Here is a 26,484-nt window from a genome sequence, read left to right as displayed (position 1 = left end):
TATTATTTTTAACTTCAAAACAGTGCTAATGTCACAGGCCTGGATTAAACAGGATAAAAAAATAAAAGCAAAAGCAGGGAATAATTAGAGACAAACCAGACCACTAAATGTTCGCTTAGGCTTTCAGAGGCAGTCATATATCCATAAAGCTTTTTATCACCCTATAATTTGGAACTGAGCCTATCTATTGAGCAAAAACAGAAAATATTGATATTTCACCGAGTTACAGCAAGAGGCGTTTCGTAAATCCAGTTTATCCAGAGTAATATGCATTTTTCTATCAAGGGAACAAAGTTTGATTAACAGCTTCGATCTTCTTACGTCCGAGATACTGTTGCTGGAGGTCAGCACGAATAAAAACCTCTATAAATCTCGCGTTTAATGGGTTTATGCTTCCAAATATTTGCACTGATCTCATTCTTGTGTAAGACTGCATCCCATGTGTACCCAATCGTCCCTAGGACTCGTGCTACGTTCCATGACCCTCGGAAATAGTGGAATTTGTGATGGACCCCCAGTAAATCGTTGTAGCCGTTATCTTGGAAATGTCGCTTTTTATTACTGTTTCTGCGTCAGTGCTGCTGCTGCTGAGATATGAGTCTCGTAGCTTTATATTACACGTCTGTAAATCATCTAAAAACAGACAGATTTAGGTGTTTCTTTTTTATGAAGGGGTTAAAAGTTGTTGGGTTTTTAATAATTAAAAAATTATAAACCATGACCTCCAAGATAACGTTTCTGGTTCGCATACCTAACACGAATTAGCTTGATGCTACTCGACTCTAAATAAGTGCTGTTTCAAACAGACAACACTTGAACGGGGAAATTTACGCGATTAATTATAATAACTGCGTCCAATGATTTGTTCCCAAGAGGGGGCAGTTTACGGGAAGCTTGAAGACAGGAACCCTGTGAACATTTGAACACCGCCCACTGTGAAAGCGAAGGCATCGCTGAACACAGGGGCGTGCTCAGTCAGTCAGAGCTAGCTAAAACTCTGTAGGACTAGTTTAGTTGTTTCTCCAGGGTTAAGCCAGCGTGTAGCTGTTGTAGTAACTAGCTTATGAACTTGTATATAAGAGCAGGAAGGTATGCTCACCAAGCAGCCCAGTCTCCGTCGTTGTTTTGCTTGCGGTGTGGGTAAATAGTGTACGGCTGCTGCTGTTCCTGTTGTTGTTGTTGTTGTTGTGGCCTGCTAGCTCTAAACTAGCCGTAGCCTCATCTGACTCACGGAGCTCCACTCTCATCACATCCCCGAAGACGCTTGGGGGAATGGCACACCTCGTCAGCTAATCAAGAAGACCGACTTGTCGCTACAGAGTAAGTTTCGTTCTTGTGTCTACTTTTACTAGACCAGGAAGCTATACTAACTGAGAAACCGCCGTCTTGAACTCACCATCTTTTTTTAAGTTGCATAAAAGTGCTTAACCCGAGCTCTGTGTGGATAGCGGCTTGAGGGTTACACATTCCATGTGAAATTTTCAATGATTAGTTAAGACAGTGCGATGGATTTTTTGTTTCTTTTTGGTTGAATAGCCTTGGTGAAAAATGAGTTAAAAATTGCTTTAAGTGGAAGTTTTTCCTTTTTCTTTGGGCAGGAATCTGCAATCTTCTTCCTCAGCTATGAGACTCTCTGCTTAATAATTAACATCTCACAATAATGGAGCTATACTGGTACATGTGAGTATATTGTATGCATTATTCGTTAATTAAATACGGAGCTTAAAACTGATCCTTGAATCTGATCAACCTTCCCTCTCATTCTTTTGTGTCCTTTACAGAGTTGTCATTATATTCATCGTCATAAAGATATTTTTCTATGTGTGCTGGTACCGGTCGAGACAGAGGCAACTGGCAGCATACCTGAGCAACCCACGCAATGCTCAGATAGTCATTGTTGGAGGAAGGGCCTACCTCCATCAGATGTGTGAGAGACAGAGCGTAAGTGCAGAACCCCCAACACACATGAACTTGCACCTCACAGCGCAAAAATCCGGCTGTGAACTTCTGAAGTGGTTTCACACCTTTGAGGAAGTGACTTTATACACAAAAGTTCAAGGGTGTTCACAGTGAAGAGGACCTCCTCACGCTGGCTGAGAGACTGGAGCTGAGTGAGAAAGAGACAGTCAAATAAGGTCGCGGTTGTGTTACTTTCTTTTTTTCTTTTTCTTTTTTTTTGCAGGGGAGTTATTTGCTTTCTCGAGAAGGCATGCGGTTTCCAGTCGAGTCACTTTTACTTCGATAGGCAACATTTCACTTTTAGTGTCATACTGAGCAAGTTTGTGGTCGTCCATTAATAGGAACACATTCTGGTTTGAATGTATGTGGGGGTTTTCGTTGATCTGGAGCTTTTTCCCCCCCACCGTCTCTGTGTGAACTGTTGTGCAAAACCCATTAAAGCGAAACGCAAACACGGGGAGTAATTTAAATGATTGTCTTGAAAAACTTTTTTTAAGATCCTACCATTTACAAACTATTCATGAGATATATTGGGAGGAGGTAGTCTCAAATGTTTAATTTGCTTGAGATTGTGATTAGTTTACATGGTTTATTCAGGCTGTTTATCCAGCCAGCAGAATGGCTTTCATAGTTTGCTTTGAAACCTCTCATGTCTTGCCGAAACACGTGCTTTTCATGCTCATTTTAAAATTAGCTCTTAAAGGCAGCCTTCTGTTTTATGATCCCCTTGAAATGCGTGTTGGATTTGCCTGTGTTTCTGTTGATGTTCTCAGGGATACGTCTAGAATAATAATGCCTTTCCTCAACTTCGGCGTGTAGCAACTGTTTTCTGTGGGCTAAGCCACAGGTTTAGGCATCGTGTTTGTACCTTCCCCAGGGCCGTTCAGCTTTACTGCCTCTCTAAAACACCTGGAAGCAATCTCCATGATTCAGAGCTTCCCCAAAATGAGAATTATTAACAACGGTTTCTAACTCCAGACCGCTACATTCACTCCTTGTTAGGTGTTGTAAATGCTGCATGAACGGGAAAGTTAGAAACAGGTTTTGTAATAGATTATTAATTTAAATGGAAATGTACATTTCCAATCTTCACCAGATTTTGAATTATTTTTCAGTGTTGTCCGTCCATGTAGCAAGCACACAGAGGGATATTTTTAGTATTGTTTGAAGGATTTGTGCAACAGGAAGTGACCCATTTATAAAATAAATAATTTAATAAATGATGCAGGGGAGACTGAGCAATGCCGGGGCCTTTGACCTTGGGTTTCCCAAGACCAATTATGATATTATGTGTGCTATCTGAACTGAAGGAACATGCAGTCCAACACAAGATTGCCGGCTGGCTATACCTCCTTGAACTCAGCATTCTCATTTTGCTTATTCACTCCTCTCTAATCTTCCATTTGTTTCACAGTTTCTGCATTCCCCCGTTCCCTCTCCCACACTTTCCCTTTTTCTCCCCTTCCTTTTTTCCCCCCTGTTCCTCTCTTTCTTCCTTTCTCTCTTCTTTGTTCCCTCTGCTGTCTCGGATATATAATGTTCCCTGTTTAGATTTTAATGGAATGTGCAGCAGGGAGACCCCTGTGGTCATCCATAACCCGGTACCCTGAAAGTTTTCTGAAGAAATGCCAAGACGACTCAGCTTCATGATGCAGCACTGCTTGCTAAACCTCTTGGACAGCTGTACTCACTCAGAGACTAATATGGCAAAAAAGGACAAAAAAAACCCCAACCTTTTGATAGATAAAGGCCATGGAGAGAAATCCAAATGATTTGATAAGCTATGAACTGGTTTCAGTCCTCTTTTTTTAGGCCTACATAAACAGTTGCTATTATGTAAGTGGTACCCAATACCTGGGCCACGGACTGGTACTGGATGAAAGCATTTAATTAGATTTGGAAAATACAGATCACAATAATTGTGCAAGTTTAGTTTAATGTAGCTTATTAGTGTGGTAATTATCTTGAACTATTCTGTCGGTGCTTCACTTTCATCATCATTTCCTATCACGCCCACAACAACAGAATGATTAAACTAATAAGCTCATTAGTCTGTCATCACCGACTTACAGCGTGTACACCTGGATCACCAACATGGGCAACAGGTTCAAGAGAGCTTGAAAGCGTCATGCAAAGGTGCTGATCTGTCACTTAATAAAACGGATTTCTTTGTCATATGTGGGCTGTATCACAAATCTGGAAAAAGCATTTTAAAACAGACATTTTTTAACATCTCAACTATTTTCCCGTCTTCTCTCATTTCTCCTCTCTTTCAAGGAAATGATTGTATGTGTATTAAAAGCGTTCCAGCCTAGTGTAATGTAAGCAACAACTGCTGTTATGTTTATACAATGAACTGGCAGATGTCCTCGCTTCTTCTTTTGTGTAAATACAGGCTTAAAAAACGGTTTATCGGGTTTGGGGGGAAAACGTTCCATGGTGGTGATCTGTGTTTGAAGTCAAACATTAATGATTTGATTCTTTGAAAATGCTGCCCGGCTGTTTGTGTTCTGCCCTTTGTTCATTGGTGGTTTTTGACTTGTGAGCCGTGGACTGTGGCAAAAAGAAGAAAAAAAAGTTTAAAAGAGCTGATGCATGAGTGTAATATTATGATAACCAGCAGCAGCGTCATCTCCGGAGATGTGTACAGTAAAGTTAATGCGGCTCGTTTCCTAATAGTGTTAGCGGTGTTATGATGTTGGCTTTAGCTAATAGATTTCTGTCTCTAACGGCTAAGTGTGTATGTGTGTATTTCATTGTGCTTCTGCTTTTTGTGTGTGCATGTGTGTAATTAACTCTGTGTTTCCTTCCTCCTGTAGCAAACATCAGTCTGGCCTAGTTGGTATGGTGTCCAGGATGACCTTTCACTAGAGGAGCCCTCCACAGCCCTGCCACCAGCAGCATCCTTCTCCCAGCTCGACATGCCACCACCATACGAGGCAGTATCTGGAGGTAACAAAGCTGAATGAGTCACACACATCTTTTGCCTCCTTGTCCTGTTGTTAGCCTGCAAGCGAGCCCCATTCAAAATGTTTCCCCCTTCTCGTACTTCAACATCCTGTGGGGTAGAGCGCTCGACCGTTATCCACTAACAAGTTGGTTCACAGCACCCAATAAAGAAAAACAAGATATTTGATTGGCACGAGGGCTTAACTGGAGTCCCCTATTCCACCTGCGGTGCTGCTTTGAGCAGTTTAGTGTCAGATTACACAGCTTGATGGTTTCACTACAACATAAGGGTGGTTGTGTCATATGTACTTGAGATGAATTGTGCGTTAATTACATTTCCTGACCCCCCCTCAGTAACTGCATTTACATCGATTTCATTCACAGAAACGGTGGGAAAGTCCACCACGTTTCCTGACTGAATACTCTGTGTGGTCGCTGTGATTACATAGTTTCATTTACTGCGATGCAGAGCGCTTGTTGCTGACAGTTTTATAGTGGAAGTGGCTTTTTTCAGATATAAGTAACTGAAAAAAAGAAGACAACTGCCGGATGATGTTTTTCGCTCTGAGCAGCGTTTGCCAGCTTTAGAAAGTCTCGGGACACACATCAGCTTTGGCATTGCTTCAGAGCCTGTGCACATAACGGCTGTAGTTTCATCCAGTTCCCTTTAGTGCTCCATAGTACTTATATCTCTAAAAAGAGCTGTCCTAATTAAAATGAGTTCACGTGCTGGTTTGCAGTCAGAGGTTTGTTTATCAGAGTAACTCCATCAAAATGAAACCATCTGTTTCAGTTGTATCCAAGTGCATTGCTTCTGTGTGTGAGTTAACTCGTTTTTGATGACTGTTTTAAACTGCGCCAGAAAAAGCAACACTAAAGAGGTGAGAAGAAAGACCCTAGTTCCCTTTTCCTAACAGAGGCTCAAATACTGGACATGTGACTGGCACTTTGAGAGCTGATGACTCTTTCCCAATTATTTTGTTTTTTAATTCCATTACCCCACTTTTGTTTTTCAATTTTAAATAATATTGCTACTCTTAATCACGTTTCTCTCAACTAGAAAAGGGATTTTCTCCCTTTTCTAGTTGGGTTTAAATGTACTTTAAACAGTCATGTCAGTGCTTTCAGTTTTTCCTGTTTTGCATAATTAGCTGCAAATATGTGTTTTCGTAGGAGGGCACAAGCTAGCCACTCCAGCTTTTAAATCTTTGTATCAAGTTTCAGAGCGTCCTCTTTCGCAAATGGCATCTCATTTGATCTGAAGTGGTAGTTGAGTCTGACAAGCAGGATGTGGTTACAAAGGCTGGAAATGGTGACATTTCAGCAGCAGTGTAATTACACAATGTGACTGGTTCCATTTCGCCCTCATATCAGATCTTTTTTTCCTATCGGAGACACCGGGGAGGGGACGTTTGGGTTGCTGTAATACAACAGTTTTAATAGTGCCACTGCATGAAGGTATAATAAGCACTGAATTCAGCGTTACAGCCACACAGCACTGTGTAACTCCTGTTTCCTGCATCTGCTGCGGCACAATTTAACATTCGCTGTTATTGAATATATGAAAGTTTTGTGACTGTATGAAGCATGAGTAAAAATTCATCATCTCAAAAAGCTCAACCGAGAAGCTGTGAGAAGTACCGAAATCTTTTTTTTTTTTCCTCTCCCATAAAGGGAGTGGCAGGAAGGATTAAGATTATGATCTTTTTTATGATTTTTTTAAACAGCTGACTAAAGTCAAAGTCCTGCCCACAAAAAAACCCCCCACACCTTGCAGCTTCCTAACATTACAGCTCATTCTGTGATGAGCGTGAGCCCCATGCCTAGAGGTGATTTATGTTTTTCTCTGTAGGATGTTATGGTTGGCCAGTTTGTTTGTAGTTTATTTTGGTGCATAGTTCTATTATATTTAAGGTAAGGGAAACATTTATCCGGTTGATATCCCTAAACTGAGCAGCTCAGTCCGGGACAAGTGTGTATGATTTCCTGTTTCCTTAAGCTGTCTTCTCTGTTCCTTCCAGAGGACGACCTGAAGCCCCCTCCCTACAGCGAGTGTGCCCAAGGCGACGTGCCCGACGCCCCGCAACCCTCCCATAACACTCTTCTTATTTCTGAGGGAGGAGACTCCACTAGCGTAAATGAAGCCCCGCCCCCCTACACAGCATCTCCCCCTACACAAGTCAGCCAACAGGACGGCGCTGTAAGTCACAGCGGGTCCACTTAATCAATCCCTGATGCCAGTTTGCCTTTTCCATGCACTGCCTTCCTACGTTCAACCTCAGTGATTGTTGCCAGCCTAACTCTCACAGGAGAGCAAATGTTTATTTGGATGTTTGTGCGTGTATATGAGTGTGTGTGTGCATATGTTTGTTGTTTTGTTTGTTTTTTTACTTTGTGTTGTTTAAAAAAAAAAAAAAAAAAAAAAGTGGTCATCTGATGAGTTTGGCAATAACAGATGACTTCAGTGAGCCTGTGTGCCTCAGTCAGGACTGCCTTCCAGCTAGGATGAAAATAATCCCCTTGACCTCTAAGTTTCAAGGGTATCAGTGGAGCCACAGATGAACGAGAGAGACTTTTAAAGTGTGCTCTGTTTTATAAAGGGTTTCTCTGAGGCCACCTTCTTTCACAGAACTAAAATAGTTGATCAGTCTCAAAATCAAGCAGATGCTTTAGTTTTTGTTCCAGATGCTATGAAGCATAATATGTGGGGCATGGCTTCATATTTGTGTCCGTCTGTAGACGCTGTTCTGAAACACAGTAAGCGAGTAACAGCCTTCCATACAAATTCACAGTGTAGACAATCTAATTATATTTCAGAGGAACTTTGCTATGTATAGCACATGTGCATAATAAATACTTTCAACTCCAAACTGTGTTTACTCAGTGCTTCATTATGAGTGCACTTGAGTGCTATTTGATAACAAATGCACCAATTGTCTTAGATAATTACCCCATTATCCCGTGTTTGTTTTGTTTTTTTATTGTGGTGATTATACCGGGACGTTAGACAGTTCAAGTGACTATTACCCTGAGAATGGGATTGAGCGAGGGCGAACAGAAAAGGGGAACACGTGGATGAAATAAATGTACGCTGGCAGTAGAAAAGATACGGAGCGAGTGGTCGTAATCGGTGTAGCTGCTGGGTTCTTTCTGCTGCTCATCATTATTATCTCCTATACACCAGATTGCAAATAGTGTAAACATGAATTCTTCTTCTGTTAAAAGTTGGAAAATTGGACAATCGCTTTTGTTCAATGGGTTGAAAGAAATGCAAATGTGTCTTATGTAGATGTAAATCCAGCTGGAGGATGATCAAAATCATTGTAGTGAATTGTAATTCTCATTTAAATATGTCTTCAAATGAAAACGTGTAACAACCCTAGAAAAACACTCACAGGGCTACGAGCAAAGGCTCAAAACATTTTTGGATGTGAAGGCTGCTTTTTGTGGTTTTTAGAAGTCACCAAAACTGAGCTGTCACTTTTTTCTTTTCTTTTTTTCTTTATGAAAAGAAAACTAACCAAAAAAAAAGTTGTTGTTTTTTTTTTTTAAACAGTTCTGTTTCTGATAATCTTTACCTCTGCCACAGGGTGGTAGAGTTCAGCTGTTTTACATATGTTTTCTTCTGTTGCAATTTTTCAAATACTATTTCTTTGGAAATTTTGTTTTTGTTCTTTTGTCTTTTTTTCTGTCGCTGCATTTCAGTTAATCCAGAAATAACACTGTACTCCCAAATAATCCATTTTACGTGTTTGTTTAATCAGTCTGTGTGTAGTTTCTGAACATTAAGGGGGAGGGGCGTGAGAAATCTAGAAAAACTGAATGAATTTTAAATGTTTTCTGGACTTTTGGGTAAACGGGGTCTGTTCGGAGAATCACCTGTGATGTACTTTAATGGTAATTCTTTGTATTGTGATGACAAATCGTCCAACGCTGATGCATTTTTACCAAATTTACCTGTGTTGGTTTTACAATCTGGAGGATGTAACCGAGAAGCTCCAAGGTGCAAATCTGAATGTGGGCTTGAAATGGCATCTTTTGTATGGCGGCAGCATGATGACGATTGAGTGTTACGAGGCTTCTGTCCGTACTGTGTCCTGTTTGTTCACTTCACGTTCATTCCCATTGTGGGCAACATATCAGATGTCCCCACTTAGTAGCTTTGCAAGTCGAGGGGAATTCATTATTTTTTTCTGCTTTGGGAGAAATGCATCTTCTGTATTAAATTGTTGTTATACAAAATATTGTCAGTTTCAGTTTCACCCCTGGGCTGCACAGCAGAAGAGCAACACTCACTGGTTCAAAAATACAACACAATCACTTTCTAATGCGCACTTTGGTCTCTGAAGTCTCCACTGTCTTTAAAATCGGCACCTGAACTTCGTAATGCAGATTTTTCCAAACCAGGGAGCTATCGCGTTATTGTCCTTTTCTTTCTTCCAAACATTGAAAAGCTCTATCTGTAGCCAGAGAATTAAATGTAGCTGCCAGTAGCTTCTTGTATTTGCTACGACAATGAAATCATTCTTTTGCTCCCTTTAGGGTCACCACAGAGGATCATCTGCCTCCACCTCACCCTAGCATCTTTCTCTGTCACACCAACCCCTCTGTATATCCTCCCTTATGACATGCATGAATGACCTCTGTGGTTTTCTTCTTTTACTCCTGCCTGGCAGCTCCATCATTAACAACACTTGTCTAAAATATCCACAATCCCTCATCTGCACCTACAAACGCTCAACCTGAGCAGCCCCTCTGATGTACTCTGATGTTTCTTGTCCATTCTTCTCACTCCCAGTGAAAATCTTAACATCTTCATACAGAATACTTATTCCAAAATGGATTATTTTATCATTTTTTATCTCAGAATTCCACACACAATACCCTGTAATGGTAAAGTGAAAGTTTGCTTGAAATTCTTGCAAATGTATTCAAAGCGAAAAACATATAACATGTACACAAGTATTCACAGCCGATCTCTGATGCGATCCCACCCCCACCTCGAGCCCATACATCACTCCAACCACGCACCTCATACATAACGCACCTTACTTTTAAACCGACTCTGATAGACCTCAGCGAACATACAGTAGAGAATGACAGCTAAATACACATCGGCACTAGTGCTTCACCCAGTATGAACTCCTCTCATTTGTAAGGCAGTGAAAGGTTAGCCGCGGGTTCTTCCTCGCAGACTGCTGTTTTCCTCACCGCATTGGAAGTTCTGAAAAATGAACTAGGTACTGAGAAATGCGTGCAACCAAGTGTAAAAAGGCAATCTTTAAAGAGTTTTTTTTCTTCTGTCACTGACGTGTTTCTTGTGCTCATTATGTGAAAGTAATTCCAGCACAAAAGGAAAAAAATATCACCAGGAAAGCAGTCTGTACTCATTCTGGCTAATATGGGGCTTCAGTGCTCTGAGTTAGTCATGTCTTTGATTCTGTGGTCCTTTAAGTGTGAGTGTACCCTTCATTAACCTCAGTTGAGCTAGTAAATACTTGAACCTTGTTATCAACCGATCCCTCAATGAAGTATGAACAGTGGAGGGATTATTAAATAGAATAAAAAAAAGTTTAACCATATGTGAGTACATTTAGGAGCAGAACAAGCTGTGACCCCGTAAAGCGCCACTAGAGAGCAGTCTCGCACCAGTGATAATGTCAGCCACAGGCTTTCGAGCAGCCTGCACCTGTTGCTGAGCCCGGCGGTCTTTGAGTGCCTACAGGCTCTTGCTGGTATCCCCTCGGTGCACAATGATGTCTTTTATCACACGTTTAAACGGCAGAAAGCTCCACTGACTTTTGTTCCAAAGTTTTAGATTTCTTTTTTTTTTTTTTTTTTTTTTTTGTGTCCCGTTTGGATCTTTAGCCATCAGAATTGTTGTCTTAAGGCCAAGAAAGATGCCAAGCGGATTTATTTTACCAAGTGGATCATCATGGCCTTGCCATATTGGTCCATTTGATTGACCTTTATTATAATTATGTATTTATTTTATTTTCGGTTGCTACAAACGGGACAGACGTGACTGGGGGATAGGACAGGGAGAAAGAATGAAAGAAAGAGAGGGAGAGAAAGAAAAACCAAAGGGGAGAAGAGAAGGGGGGGAAGAAAGGAAAAAACAAACAAACAAACAAACAAACAAACAAAACGCCTGGATCACCTGTATGGAGAAAAAAAAACAGAAGAGAAAGCAAACAACAAAGAGCAACATAATAAAAACAGCACCATCACAATAAACTAGCTAGCAGTAGATAACAGTAGATACTAAATAATAAACGATATTGTGCAGCACGCAAGATAGACAGCGCACAATGTGCTTTGAGGCAGCAGCCAAGAAAGGTGTAGTCCGCGTCTGTGAACACCCGTGTGTACACCTGTGTGCATACCTGTGTGGATCAGCATGCTTGTATTCCAAAGGTTTCTCCATGTAACGATCTGCTAGGGAGTGTGGGGAGCCATAGCCCCGTCCACCAGGGTATGAAGCAGGTATGGAGGAGATCCAGGCCCCAGATATCCAGAGGCCCCAGAGTACAAGGACCCGAGGAGGACCACCAAAAGGGGGGGGGGACCGTGCCACCCTCCTGTTTTAGTTTTAGATTTCTGATGGAAAAAATAATTGGGCTCAGTCAGGATCAATTGTAGAGCCCTCTTGTGGAATGAATGCTCAAGGACATTCATTTTTGGAGCTGCATACAAATAAGCTCAGCCTAATGTTGCATTTTCTTCATTAAAGAAACGTTTATGAATCGTACTTAAAGCACATTAAATGTGGTCAATCAAAAAAGATGAGTAAAATGTATTTAAGGAAACAGCTCCCGCGACATTAAAGAAGATTATAACCGTCGTTCACTGATTCCTGTGTTCATGCGTGACAGACCGTGTTGTGTCAGCTGTGAATAAGTTATCTAGATAAGATGTGTGGCACTGATTTTGCTGTGCGTAATTTATGGTTTTGAGGGGAAATATTTGCATTTGGGGAAACAGGCAATAATCCATCATGTATATCGCTTTACTGGTTATCACATCCTGGTATAAACAGCTGCATAATGGAGACTGCTCTCAAGGATATTCACCGAACTGCCTTTGGAGATTACCAATGTCTCGAAGGCCATTCGAGGAACACAATAGATGGCTCAATTACCCACTGTTGTCTGTCAAAGATATATTGCTCTCCCAAGACGTGCAAGTGGATGCGGCACCTGTGAAGTGACGAGGATTTTGAGAGTAAGGTGTACGCACTGAACACGGAGAAAGCGGTGCCTTTCGAAGTCTCCAGGAGAGCACATTCCGGGCATGGGTGAGGACGGATAAGATGTCAAAAATACTTCTGTTTTTGATTTTTCCACCGCAGAGTTGTTTCAGATCAGGACTGCTTTTTTTCACTATTTAAATTCTTCAGTTGCTTCAAATTCACATTACATTCCTGTGCAATGACAGTGTATCGTCGCAACTCTGAGGGAGCGTTAATGAGTTTCGCAGGTCATTTAACTGCTAACAGGTTCCATCCTGTCTTGTGCTGAATACCTTCATCACTTTTTGTTATCCCGTTTTTTACTTGTTCATTACAGTTTGTATTATGCATTAGAAAATAAGGAGTTGCACTTATTTACGGGATAACTGCCTGCGTAACTTAAGTCCTTCAGCAACTGCCAAGTGACCATCCCTTGCAGGACATGCATATCCTCTGTAACTTGTTGGAAATGAAAGTGATTTCCTGTCCCAAAGCACGGCGCACGTGTGTTTTGACATTGCTTGAAACATGTGTTCAACTTTCAGTCTTGTGCAGCAGCAGTTTAACTTAGTGTGGACCTAAATTGTTCCTCTGGTACTTTAGTGGCTCGCAGAACGAAATTTACCATTAATGTCTGTTTGCTTCCCATGTGAGAAATAAGCGGGTGAAAAACTGCGGTGCTTTCTGTTCCGTTCTACTTTATACTCCTACTGCAGTACAAATCAGTGCTGCTTCCTACTACATTTGTTTGACAGATCTAGTTACTGGCCCACGGGGATTCACTAAGGTAAAGTTCAAACGTGTGTTATTGCATTTAACAGAGTTCTATCCATTTTTCTCTTATATGGGATCATTTAATAAACAAAAATGTCTGTCATGCAAGAGTTAATGAAACCCCTATTAAATCACATGGCTCTTGCTCAATCTTCATTTGGGGTGAGAGGAACACGGGAGTAGGGAGCTTATCTCCAGGAAAAACCCTGATCTTTTCATTAAACCTGGGATTTGCTTCTGCCCTTTTGGACACAGAGATTATGAGAACTGATGTTGCTTGTTCAGATAGAAAATACCCCAGAAGGATATTTAGACCCCGTGATTATCCAGCAGTTTATCATTATATTGTCATGATTTAGCGGAGGAAAACAAGACACCCTGAATAAGTTTATGTTTCAAAGCACTGCTGCCCGTAACAGCTTTCATCTCCATCAGGTGGCAAAAGCATGATAAGCAGGTTGATTGTGTTTCCTTGGCCCCGCAAATATAGATATGATCTAGAGGGCAGAGACATGCCTGCTCCTGTCTGTGATGACAGGATAAGTGAGGATGTCTGAATGTCAGGCAGGAAGGATGAGAACTCGGTGCAGACATGCATGTGTCTCGGTGTAATGATATAGCAGTCAACAAGGTAGGGTTTTTTATTTATTGTACCTCCTGGATATAATCATCATTCTTTCTTCAGGACCTCTTCTTGATGGCTGCACAGTGCTTAACAGTACTTACAAAATGTGCAAGCAGTGCAGCCTTCCCCAGAGGTAATTTGTTAGTAACCGGAGCCGGTATATTTTGCATTTTTAATCCCAGAAATGTTATCCGAAAGGAAAGTTGTCATCCAGGCAAGAGAGTTTGTGACATATAGGCTACCCACCGCCGGTTTCATCAGAACAAGGAAAGGTGAAAATGAGAGATTCTCTCTTCTTGGAGGACCTGCAGCTCTCCCCGGCACTGGCTTGTGAAGGAAACCATTCATCTAGCCCACTGCCGTTCCTTCAGCACTGTCAAATTTCAGCTGAGAGCGGGCGCAGAAACAGTTTGGAAACATCTCCCTGACTTGCAGTAATGCAGTAATTCTTATCGGGATTCGCTGTTCCAAAGTGTTGGGTTTGCCCTTGAGCATATTGGATTTGACGTGACGTGCATTGCTGACTTGCTTTGAAACTACGATGAATTGAAGACGTGTGTCAGCTCCTTGCAAACAATGCTTCTCTACTTGTGCAGTTTATGGAAAAACTTAAAAAGGAGCAGGTGCAGACCAGATTGAATGCTTTTCTTTTTTTTTAGCTGTCAGTGGAGCAGACATAGATCTGCAATACACAGAAGCAATGAGGGAAAGAGCAGAGACACAGAGAAGTCTAGAAGTCTGCAAATCCTACTCAGTGCTCTGAGTTCTTCCAACCTTTGACCTTATGTTAATTTCACCTACAGCCTGCTGGGCCTCAGTGATTACCTGCTGTCCCAAACAACAAAATCCAAGTTCCAAGTTCCTCTGTAGAAAATGACGCCTTCTGTCTGGTGCCAAAGGAACTGTTGTTCCCCGTTTATCAGCTTAGTGAAAATTTACATTTTAATTGAATCCTGATGTTTGAGCCAAACTATACTTACTGAGTTACTGGAGCCCCTTCAGAGAAACAACTTACAGGCTTGAAGTGCAAGTGCAGCAAAGATGACGGGCAGTCAGAGCCGCTCACATCAACTATGCAGAATTTAACTTCATGTGCCAAGATAGCTCATTCTGCCGTCACCAGGAATATCTTTGGCTTTAGTGTGTGTGGGAAAAATCACAAAACTCCAGCTGGACTTTGTGCGTGTGCATATTTACCCATCAGCTTGTATGTGTTTTAATGAGTTTGAATGTGCCAGGATTTTCATGCTTGCCAGGGGTGTACATGGAACGTGTGTAAAAACAGAGGGGAATTAGAGGTGGGCTTAGGACTGTGTAAGTATGTGCATGCGTGTGTGTGTGTGTGTGTGAGGGTGTTGTCTGTGTTCTCAGATCACTCACAGATCAGCGCTCTAACATACTAATTAGGATGGACACGTCCACTCCTACTCTGTCTTTGATGTGGTTGTGTTGCCCAACTGTGCTGATGTGTGATACTCAGTCTAATAAGACATGAGATAAAAAGATATGATTCATCAGCACCTGTCTGTGTTTGCTCGACCTTTTGCATCCATTTAGAATATTATATTAGACAGCGTTGGGGGTGTGAGCTGTGCGCCTGTAGCTGACAGAACAAAACCCATAGGTCTCATAATGTGGGACATGACAAAGAAAACAGAAATAATGTAGAAGCTGAAACCAGCAGCAGCGCAGTATTCACGCTTGACCAAACCAAGACTGAGCAGAGACTGGTGAGACTGTGATATTGTACTTATCAAGCTATTATTACCTTCGGTATAATGATAATAATAGCTTAATACCTTTGTATAGCACTTGTCAAAATACAGAGTTACAAAGCGCTTCACAGTTTGAATAAAATCCACAAACAAAAAAACTAAACTGAAATGAGCAAACCCACTCTGGGAACTAACAGAAATCAAACTGAACTAAAAAACTAAATTAAAATGAAATTTAAAAAAATCTAGAATGGAAATCTAAAACTATAATAACTTGAGCACAGTGCTCATGACAGAGGATGCCTCCTCTGTCATTAACATCAGCATGAAAACTGTGTACAGGGAGCTTCACGACATGCGTTTGCATGGATGAGCAGCCCCCAGCAGGGGCGCCTCTGGAGTTTTTTCATAGGGGTGGCCATGTGGGGGCCACTAAAAATATTGGGGTTGCACACAAAAACATAATGTTCAGTTTTGTTATGCAGATGTCAAATATTACTTTACCTGAAAAATATGGCAACGAGAGAAAGAAAATAATTATGCCTAGTTAATTTCCTGTTATTAAAGTTGATATCACTGAAAATAGGTACATATGAAAACCAAATAAGATATTGAAATTGATAATAATATGTTTGAATTGATTGATTGATTGACTGGAAGTCCCAGCCATCACTTTAATGATTCTCAGCAGAGCTGAGCAGAACAGCAGCTTACGATTCACTCTCGCCAATGAGCTAAAACCAAAACCAGTACTAAAACCAAACGACGAGCTGCAGTATGGAAGTTACTTGTTTTATCTTTTTGTCTTTTATCCATGGTGTAATTTTTTGTAAATGGTCTGCATTTATAGGAACTACAAAGCACTTTACATTGTTTTTTTCCCCCTTTACCTATCCACATACTGATGGCAGTGCAGTGCAACTCAACCTGGTGTTGAGTGCCTTGCCCATGGACACTTCAGCATATGGAAGGGCTTAGGAATTAAGCTTGGGTCATTGATGATGAGCCCCTGGGTCATCATCAATGACCCAGGGGCTCAGTGATGATGATCATCAAGACATCCCAAAGAAGCGTCAATCTGCTGCCTGAGCTAAAGCCGCCCCTACTACTGACCAGTTTCAGTCTTGAAGTAAATGGTTGGAGTAAACCTTTCTGAATCAAGAAGATGGCTTCTGTTTGAAAACACTCTTTCTTCCCAACACCAGTCTTTAGATTAGTTTAGTATATTACTAAAGTGTTTCATTACAAAAAGAACCCAATAAAGGACTATACATACTCTCATATGGATGGAAGCGCAGCCCATTAAAAAGCAATTAAAATGCTGATTTCATTTGTTATTATTATATGAATGCCCGAATGAGGCACCTGCAGGCTTCTTCCAAGTGCTATGCATTGTAACCAGATAGTGATTAACTTATGCATTATCCTGCTGATAAAGACAAACTGAAAAGTCAAGAGCATAAATAGAGAGACAGTTTTGCAAAAGAAGTCATTAAGATTCTGACTAATTACATCTAGTCTGACCTTCCAGTCACATTACTTCAGCTGGAACAAATAGACATTCTCGTCTATTGCCCTTACCTCGTGCTTTTGGGGGCATGGGGAAAAATTTGTGGCAATAGATGGGAGCTGCGACATTGTAACTTAAGGAGATTATGCTTTGGTGTGACACTAGAAAATGTTATCATTTTAACAGAAAGCAGATAAGAGTTAATTAACTGATAATGGCTCTCTATTCACAGAGATAAAAGCCAGTGCATTGAAATGAAAGGGTGGGAGTCGAAGAGAAAAATGGACGTTCTGTAAATCTCAAAGAAAACGCAGCTAATTTTATTCCTCCTGATTAAGTTTCACATTGGGATGGCATGAATGCTGAGTAATCTTTTTCACAGCTGCCACAACAATGACCTAAACCGAGGAGTACGAATTTAATCAGGTCTATTTCTATACAAATTGCATTACGAGCTTCATGGAGAAAACACTACACCTGTCCTATCAGAGCCTTTGATCGCACGATGATGACCTCTTTTTTTCTTCTGGATCTCTGCTTTCTGGCACGCAGCATAATACAACAAAGCAAATCAATAACAGCATCACCATGAAATTTAAAAAAAGAAAATGCTTGAGAAAAAGTCCGCTTAACAAGAAGGCGAAAAAACCCCTACAAATCTTCCTCCCTGTAAGCAATGTCTTTGATCAACTTTCCAGCTGGGCAAGTTAGGGCTTTTATCAGCTGTATCCTCAGCTCCCACAGATGAGAAACAATGTGCTTTATTCCATTACACTGTAAATCCAATCTCATGCTTCACGCTCTGTAGAAGAGTAGCAGGAAGAGCGAATGGATGAGATGACATGGGGAAATGTTGACACCAATCCCCACAATCCCTAAGGCGACACCAGTCGGTCATTGGGATACCTTTGAGGGATTCTCAGCAATTAACCAATCAATTAAGGGTTTGATGGGGCTCCATGTAGCCATTATGCTAATGCACATGTTGCTGAAGTGAGAAGCGCACGCCTCGCTCGACAAAGTGCCAAAGTCTGGCTGTTTATTCCTTTGTTGCCTTTTCCAGCCGAGAGGTCACACTTGGGAAATCAGTGGCCTTCCTGAGGGAAAGATTTCAAGTACACAATTAAGAAATAATTAGCTTTTGCTGCTTGAAATGTAGACTTGTGCACATAAATTCTGATATGTTATCACCACTGAGGGCAATGTAACACACTCTGATCTTATAAGAGCAAATGAAAATTTCTGAAAATGACTGGACTGAGAATGTCTCTAAAAGCTCCGCATTGCTGCAGCTGACTCTCCCAGACAACTGATGAATGCCAAATTATTAATGAATGGGGAGAAATGTGATATTTAGTTCTTTAAATCTCTTCCAAACAGCCTTTAATATTCACTGATCGATCACTTGCATGATTCAAATGAAGATATAATGCCTTTAAAAAGTTTTTTATATGTAGTGGAACCTATATGTTTGCGCTTGCTTGTTCATCCCCTGGCACCAGTTAGCTAAATGTTTCACATATGGAACTGTCACCGTTAGGTGTTGAACACTGTTGGGTGCTGAGGAAGCTGATGCATGACTAATTGCTGTTGAAGCTGTTCTCGCTACAATGTATCGCTTTAAAAGATGTCATTTTGAATATTGCAAGACGAAATCTGGTTTAATCCCTGCAAACTGTAAGTATTATCTAATTTAAAGTCAATAAATAAAAACAGACATCTTTGCTGAACTGGCTCTTATAGAAGCGAATCTCATGAATGTCAAAGAGGTGCGAAACATAAGGCCTGAGGGCCAAAACTGGCCCAGCAAAGACTCCAATCCGACCAACTAGACAACTTTGGAAAATGTGATGTTGGCATAAATTTTTAGACTTTTAAATGTATTTTGGTAACTTTTACTGCTTTTCCCATTGATAACGACCTCTCTCATGGCCTTTCATACTACATCAAAGTAATGAAGTAATAGATAAAGAATTAAATGTGGAAAAAATACTGGGCATGAAGCTTCTGTAATTTTACACATTACACAGGGATATGCAGACAAAACTGAGAGATATTTTTGAAATGACACTTGTTGCTTATTATCAGATATCAATAAGTGTGTACTTAAACTTCTTCGTTCACCAACAGGAAAGTTTCACTGGTCCGGTTCGCTTAAGATTAAACTGGGTTGTATGTGGCCCTTGATGTGAAATGAGTTCCCTCCCATCTCTGGTCATAAAGAAAGTGACACACTTCTAGGCATGCACATCAGGTTCAGAAAGTCTGGACTCTTTATCTGACTATGTTTGCTTTGCTTTGAGTCCATGGTGAAAACATGGTCTGCCTAGAAATAGCAGTCAGGATGAGATGTGTGGAGGTGCATGGGAAGATGATGTTGATGGGTCTCAAGCCAGTTCCAGTTAAGGTTTTTAAATTTGATCTCATTTTTACCTTTTTGATCGTACTTCATATGGCGAGTTCAGACCGAACACAAGGTAAGATTTTTGTGCACCGTGAGGCAGACAAAATCTATGCAAAGATGCAAATCAACTCAGTTTCAAGCATGAAGGCGAACAGTTGATAAAGAATTTTAAAATATCATGATATATCATATCAGCTGCGACCCTCTGACAGACTGTGGATTTTCCTAATGACGCTGACAGTCAGAAATAAAGGATGAAACTGATTCAGCTGTTACACAGAGATGGATTGTGCCTGGAGAAAACAAAGGAAAACTCCAGGACTTCCTGGTAAATTCTCAAAGTATCTAATTCCAGCTATAGGTGATATTATAAAGAAGCTTGTTTTCCCACTAGTTGGTCATTACAGGCAAATATTTGTTGATGCATTTGCGTGAGTAATGCAAATACAGTGTTTTTGTTGTCTGCGGTGTTCTTTTAAAGTTCAATTCAATAAAAGAAAAAGACAGAGAAAACAAAAGCAACTTTTAATTAAACCTATGCGTGAACAACAAAAGGTGCTGCAGGGAAGAATAATCCAGCCAAAAGTCCCACCAAGGAAATCTAAACAGGGAAAATAACACTGATTGAAAACAGCAACAGAGAAACAAGTGAGACATCCAGACAGAGCATACCTTGATGGGCTGACAAAGATGTAGTGAAAGCATCATGAATAAATACACATGTGGGAAACCACTGTTATGACAATCACTACACGTGTTTTTATTTGGAGGGGTTTTATGCTTTTGTGTGCTATTTCTGGGTGCATTTATTTTGAAAATCACTGTTTTAAATGCCTGTACATATTTTAATTTCCACCTCCCTTAATTAAAGTATTAAATTACCCCTGCTGAGGAAAACAGATAGAAAATGACAGAACAGCGGGACTAAGAATAGAGTGGAAGTGCTGCAAAGAACATGGAAGGGTAATGAGGGAAAACATGGAGAAGAGTGTGTTTCGCCAAACATCCAGAAGCAGTGAGCCCCAGCGGGGCATCAGTCCCAGCATTTGGTCAAGTGGAATACAAAGAAATCAGCAGAGGGATCGGGTTATGGCAAAGAGAACATGGACCGATGTGGTGGTTGGTGACCCCTGTTTTAATGAGCTGCTCCCAGTGTGAGCACCCCACCAAAGGACAGGTCAGCTGTACTTAAAACAGTCAGTTCCAAAACTGACTGTTTTATTCCTCCACTGTAGGCCACGAGACTATTTTAAAGACTCATCTGTGACTCATTTTTAGCATTTATATTGTTGTTGATTTATTTTTATTAATCCACATGCTCTCTTGGACTCTTTGATTGCCATCCTATTTTGGCTGCTCGCCATCTGATGTTTAAAAAAAAAAGGAACTTTTTTAAAAAAAATCCCTGTTATGGTAACATAAAATGTGTGAACACAATCAGGTCAGAAAAATTGCGAGAGCAGGAAGACACAGAGCAAAAGAAAAAGAAAAATAACTGCCATAATAAAAAATATAAAAGGACAAAGCAAGAAAGGTAGATAAAGAAACAGGCAATGTGAAGACACAGACAGAGAAGCTCTATAAGCAGAAAGGAACTAAAAAGAAACAGGGGCAATACTACTGAGTTTTTCACTTCCTTTAAGTGTGTTCCTGAATACCAGGCTTGATCACATAGATGATTTCATTATTGAACAGAGCATAGTGTCCACTTACAGTTACTCCCCTAATCTCAACAGAATATACACTTTAATCAGCCACTTTGTTAGACATAGGCTGTATGAAGTTATTGGGCTGTTTAACTGCTAGTTCTAATTACATAATCAGCCCATCACGTAGCAACAGCACAACAGCAACTCATTGCCATGTGAGTTTTTTCACATGGCACGTAGATGACCTGCTGAAGTTCCGATCAAGCATCAGAATGGGAAAGAAAGCTGATTTTTAAGTGAGTTTGAACATGGCTGTTGGTGCCACACGGGCTGGTCTGAGTATTTTGGAAACTGCTGATCTCCTGGGATTTTCCTGCACAGCGGTCTCTAGGGTTTACAGAGGATGATGTGAAAAGAAAATATCCAGTGAGCAGCAGTTCTTTGAGCTAAAATGTCTTGTTGATCTTCAGAGGACACCTGCTTCAACCTGATAGGAAGGTAATAGTACAGGGTTCGTACGGGTGCTTGAAATCCTTGGAAATGTTTGGATATTAATATTGCCTTTTCAAGGTTTGAAAAGTGCTTGAATTTCAGATGTGGTGCTTAAAACTGCTTGAAACTGTGACTGTATTTCATTCACCACAAATAACTATCTGATTGAATAGTTTTCTTCAGATAGAGCAGGGGTCGGCAACTCCAAGCCTCAAAAGCCGGTGTCCTGCAGGTTTTAGATGTGTCCTTGATCTAACACAGCTAATTCAAATAGCTAAAATTACCTCCTCAACATTTCTTGAAGTTCTCCAGAGGCCTGATAATGAACTAATAGTTTGATTCAGGTGTGTTGAACCGGGGTGATATCTAAAACTTGCAGGACACTGGCCCTTGAGCCCTGGAGTTGGCTACCCCTGAGACAGACTTTGCAAGTCATTTTATTTCTCTAACAGCAAAATTTCAACGCTTGGGCTGCCTTGCACATCTGCATGTCAGTCCATTTCAATTGAGGCCTGTGAGGCACTATCAGCCACTGAGACAATAGAAAAATTTATGTGTTTTCATCTATGAATATTTCATATTTTAAGGCTGCCTGTTTATTTAAAGGAGATGAACAATATATAATATCAATATAATAATCAATATAATAATATCACAGATGATAGATTAAATAAATAAACTGATTTTAGATGGATGCTTTAGAGTATGTCATCTGTTCAAAGCCTCTCCCGGTCAGTGCTATTGTCCATGTCTGTCTTAGTGTACATGATATTATTAGCATCAACACTTTAAAGGTCCAGACAGCAATGTAGTTAAACATCTTACAGTTAGTTTTATTAGGAATGAACTTTTTTTTAAAAAAGTCTCCTATTTTTTGTGTCATTTAGGAAATAGGCATCAATATCTGATTGGAAGACTAGTTTTTGTGGTGTTTGGTGCAGTTTTCTTGTTTTGTGGGGTTGGTTTTTTTGAATATCTTTCTTTAGTTGGTTTGTTCACATTTGCACATCATAATTTTTAAGTGAAATGTGTGTTTTGAGTGTATACACTTTATGCATATAAGGCAACCTTTTCCTTTTACAGCATTTTGTGTGGTGCGTTTTTCAATGTTTTAACAAAAGGGGAACAAAGGTGTTTAAGTCAACCTAAGAATGATTTGTAATGCAAATTGAATTCTTTTTGCATTTTCATGCATTAATGGACCTTGAAAGTGCTTAAAAAGTGCTTGAATTTAACCCTGAGGTGTATGAACCCTGAATAGTAACTCGTATAACTACTTGTTACAACCAAGGTATGCAGAAGAGCATCTCTGGATACCCAAGTCACCAAGCCTTAAAGCAGATAGGCTTCATCATACCTGTCAGCTAAAAGCAGGATACAGAAGCTAAAATTTGCACAGACTCATCACAATTTGGGCAACAGGAAACTGAAAAGAAGTTTCCTGGACAGAATCTCAATTTCTACTGCAACATTCAGATGGCAGAATCCAAATTTGACGTAACACAAAAGCACGAGTCCATCCTGCCTTACATCAGCGGCTTAAGCTGCTGCTGGTGTAATAGTGTCTGGGATATTTTCTTAGCACACTTCAGGCTCCTTAGCATCAATCATTTAAATGTCACAGGCTACCTGAGTATTGTTGCTGTCCATGTCCATTATGACCAAAGTGTCACCACAGTGGATCTTCTGATGGTTTCTTCCAGCAGGATAACACACCATGTCAGCAAGCTTAAATCACCTCAAGCTGCTTTCTTGTACATGACAATGAGTTCATTCACTGTACACAAATGGCTTTGATATGAGAGCAGCTTTAGGATGTGGTGGAACAGAGTCACATCGTGGCTGTGAATGACAAATCTGCAGCAACCGTGTGATGCTTTCTCATCAATATGGACCAAAATCTCTGAGGAATATTTCCAGGATTTTGTTGAATCCATGCCATGAAGAATTAAAGCAGTTCTGACGGCAAAAGCGAGTCCAACCTGGTACTAGCAAGGTCTACCTAATAAAGTATCCACTGGGTGTACTGGTCTTTTTTTCTTTTCCTATTTAGCACAAAACCGTGCAGCAGTCTGACCAGCACCATCAAAAGAGCGTTGGTCGTCTCTTGTTCTTAGAATTCTTCCTTTCGGGGACATTTACTTCATATTAACTTCCTCCATATAGTTTATCTAGCATAGCCTGACTGAAGTGCTCAGACATTTACTTTCATCTTGTCCAAAGGCATACCTCAAAGATGGGAAAAGGTGAAAGTGACTCTGGGGGGAGGGCATGTTCAAAGCCAAAGCAAAAGAGTTTCTTCCTTTTTGCCGAATGGCTTAAATTTCTTAAAAACAAGCAAGTGCTTCCATCTTATAATGCCGTTTTGACGGCTCCGGCTCTACTGCGCGAGGACAGCTAGACTCTCCCGAGCTCATTTTTCCCATCAGTAGGCAAAGCAGCTCCTAAGACAACTTCAGAGAGAAGACTTTCTGAACAAGCTCACGGTTAAATCACCATCTCAGCATTACACTTGCGTCTCGGCTAATAAATGGAAAAATAGATATTTCACTCTACCTCCTACACACATCCTGGTGCAGCTCTGACTTCTAACCTCTAAATGGAAAGCTGACAGTAATTAAAATGATTTTGTTTGTCCAATGTGGGGTAAAAACAATTACCCAAAAACCCCTTTGCCTGTCAAAAAAAAGTTCATTGTTATGAGCAAGCTCCTACAAGAGATGATGGATGTCTGAATTACCAGTAATGCCTCCTTTCTAATGAGTTCCCCTGCCATATTGCAGGCTCATTATAAAAAATACAGGATCTTTATTGCTGAGAATAATAAGAAACGATAATATCCCAGTAATGACTTTGATTATTATCAGTTAAAGCCAGTTTTGGTCGCTGTTGTCAGCCTTGCTGGTTATTTTCTCTTCTTTAATGGGCCAGTTTATGAAAGTCAGCATTGGCTGAAGATGCAGATATCAGCTCTGTAATAGGCAAAGACAGTGATGTGTTTCATTCACCATAAGCGTGCATATTTTAGGGCAACTTAAACATCTCTTCCAAATCTTTTCAATTTCCTCAGTCTGTGTTTAGCGTTTAGTCCAGCAAACTGTGAAAAGCCTGACATACTTTTTGGATTTTTATGTTTCCTCTGCAGACACATAAATCATGTTTCCTAAACTCTGGAGATAAAAAAAGGAAAAAAATGCACTGTAGCGAGAAGACCAATCTCGGTTTCCTGTGCATACCTGCTTGGAGTGCATCACGGTCACACAAACCTGCACAAAGGCAGAAAGCATATCGGGGACACCTGAAAATATGTGCACGACTGTAAACGTGTCGTGTTTATGTATGTAATATAACTGTGCGATGCCTGCACCCTGAGTCGGTGCGTAGCCATGCTTGGATGGATGTGTGCATTGAGAGAACAGACAGCACCATGCAGTGAGAGGCCAGTGAAGTCACCCTGAAATACAAGATAGTGTTGAAAGAAACAAATTGCTTCTGCCGAGTTAGAAATTGGAGGATTTATTCCAGTTTCCGGAGACGGTTCGGTCAGTATTGGTGAAGAATCACTCTGGTCCCACGAGGCCCTGAAGCAGTGAAGCAGCAGCGTACAGTGTATTTGTCTGCTTAATCTGAGATAGCACTGCCTATGTAAACTTCACCTAAAAATGTGGTGGAAAAAGCTGGAGGAGTGGCTCTGACTGCAGACGACGATGCACGTTTAAAGATGACCACAGACAGTTTTGCGCACACATGGTAGAGACTATAGGGTGATCCCACTGCACAGACACATTGACAAGTCATTACAAATGAAATCTGAATTTTTAACTGCGCGTTATTCCCCTTTTAACACCACGTCTGCCTTCAGAAGATTACAATGCACGGGAGATGGCGGTAGTTTTCCCCACTGTGGCTTCTCCGGATTATACACGCCTTTAGTACTTACATAAGTGGCTTTATTTTTCTATCCATTTAGCCATGGGTAGCTTTCCCTAGTCTATCTCCACTTAAATTGCCTTTGGGTCTTCAAAATTACTGACTGGGAATAAAATACCTTCTTAAGACAGACAAAAATCAGCACATTGCTCTCTCTAGTGGGAATGGCAAACATCGTGTCCACCAGTCACATATATAATTGTTCTCTACGGCCTCGGTCTCTCCATTTTGACATTAATTAATCTGAAGCAATCTCCAAACTGCCCATGGGGCCAAGACCTCATGCCTCCAAACCTTCAATTCCCATGATTGAATTTCACAGAGTTCATCTCTCCAGCCCTTAACTTTGCCACCTCACTAATGGTGATGGAGGAGGAGAAAAAAAAGAAAGGATACTAAAAAAAAGAAGAATAGGGAAGAAAAAAACTTTCACTATCAGCCATATTCTTTTTGCTATCCATCATGGGCCATAGAGGGGAGGACAAAGACAAATACAGCCAGCCAGAACCTCAGTAGAGAGCGAGAAGGATGACCCTCTTGGACTCTGGCTCTGCATTTCATTATCTCACCAAGTTCATTCATTCGCTACCTTTGGACGGATTTGGCTCTTATAAACACTCCATCATACCGCTGCACTGCATTATAGCAGGCTGATGAGAACAGGGCAGAACCACGAGGGTCAGATAAAGATGGAGTAAACGTTCATAATGATGTTATAAGTGAGAAAACAGAGTATAAAGCTCAATCAGGGGAGCGCTATATTTACCTCAGTCACAACTTGTTTGAACCATGCTAATGTTAATGCGACTGTGGTAGCGTTTGGAGCTAATTGCTAACATCAGCATGCTTATACCTTGTAGTTTTTTATGCGTAGCACCATCAGACAATAAGGCTAAAGGCCGTCCATAAGAGGAACGATGGGTATTTAGACAATAAAGAGCCAGTATAAAGAGGCATGTTTTAAAAGAGGAGGGTTACCCAAGCTAAAACTGCTTAGGGGTGGTACTCTGTTTAAGATGGCTTAAACAGCTGAATAAAAATGAAGGTGCACTGCAAGAGATGAATAGAAAGTACTTCATAAGGCCAGTGGCAAAAACTCCTTCCTTGGTCGTAATTTCAAAAACACTCCAAGTGACAATGCTAACGTCTAAATTTAGCTCGTTAGCATGATAATATTTGCCGGTACTAAAAAGTAAAGTCATTATTTTTGCAAGCATTCAGTCTGAAACCAAACTATTGCACAAGT

The 26,484-nt window shown here is 40.7% G+C and overlaps 1 protein-coding gene across 1 annotated transcript; it reads left to right on the top strand.

Moving 5' to 3' along the window:
• Positions 1–43: 43 nt before the first annotated feature.
• On the top strand, positions 44–7,778 carry LOC146380229 (uncharacterized). Its single transcript, XM_084939172.1, has 5 exons — positions 44–1,320; positions 1,599–1,680; positions 1,782–1,941; positions 4,779–4,911; positions 6,930–7,778. The coding sequence occupies exons 2-5, from the start codon at positions 1,661–1,663 to the stop codon at positions 7,130–7,132; spliced, it is 516 nt and encodes a 171-aa protein (XP_084795298.1). The 5' UTR covers positions 44–1,320; positions 1,599–1,660; the 3' UTR covers positions 7,133–7,778.
• The last annotated feature ends 18,706 nt before the right edge of the window (positions 7,779–26,484 follow it).

The sequence above is a fragment of the Perissodus microlepis genome, chromosome 9 (genome assembly GCF_051167445.1).
Source record: "Perissodus microlepis isolate ML-2025 ecotype Zambia chromosome 9, ASM5116744v1, whole genome shotgun sequence".
In the NCBI taxonomy this organism is placed as follows: domain Eukaryota; kingdom Metazoa; phylum Chordata; class Actinopteri; order Cichliformes; family Cichlidae; genus Perissodus; species Perissodus microlepis.
Note: the sequence above shows the minus strand (reverse complement) of the source record. Positions and strands in the feature narration are given on the sequence as shown.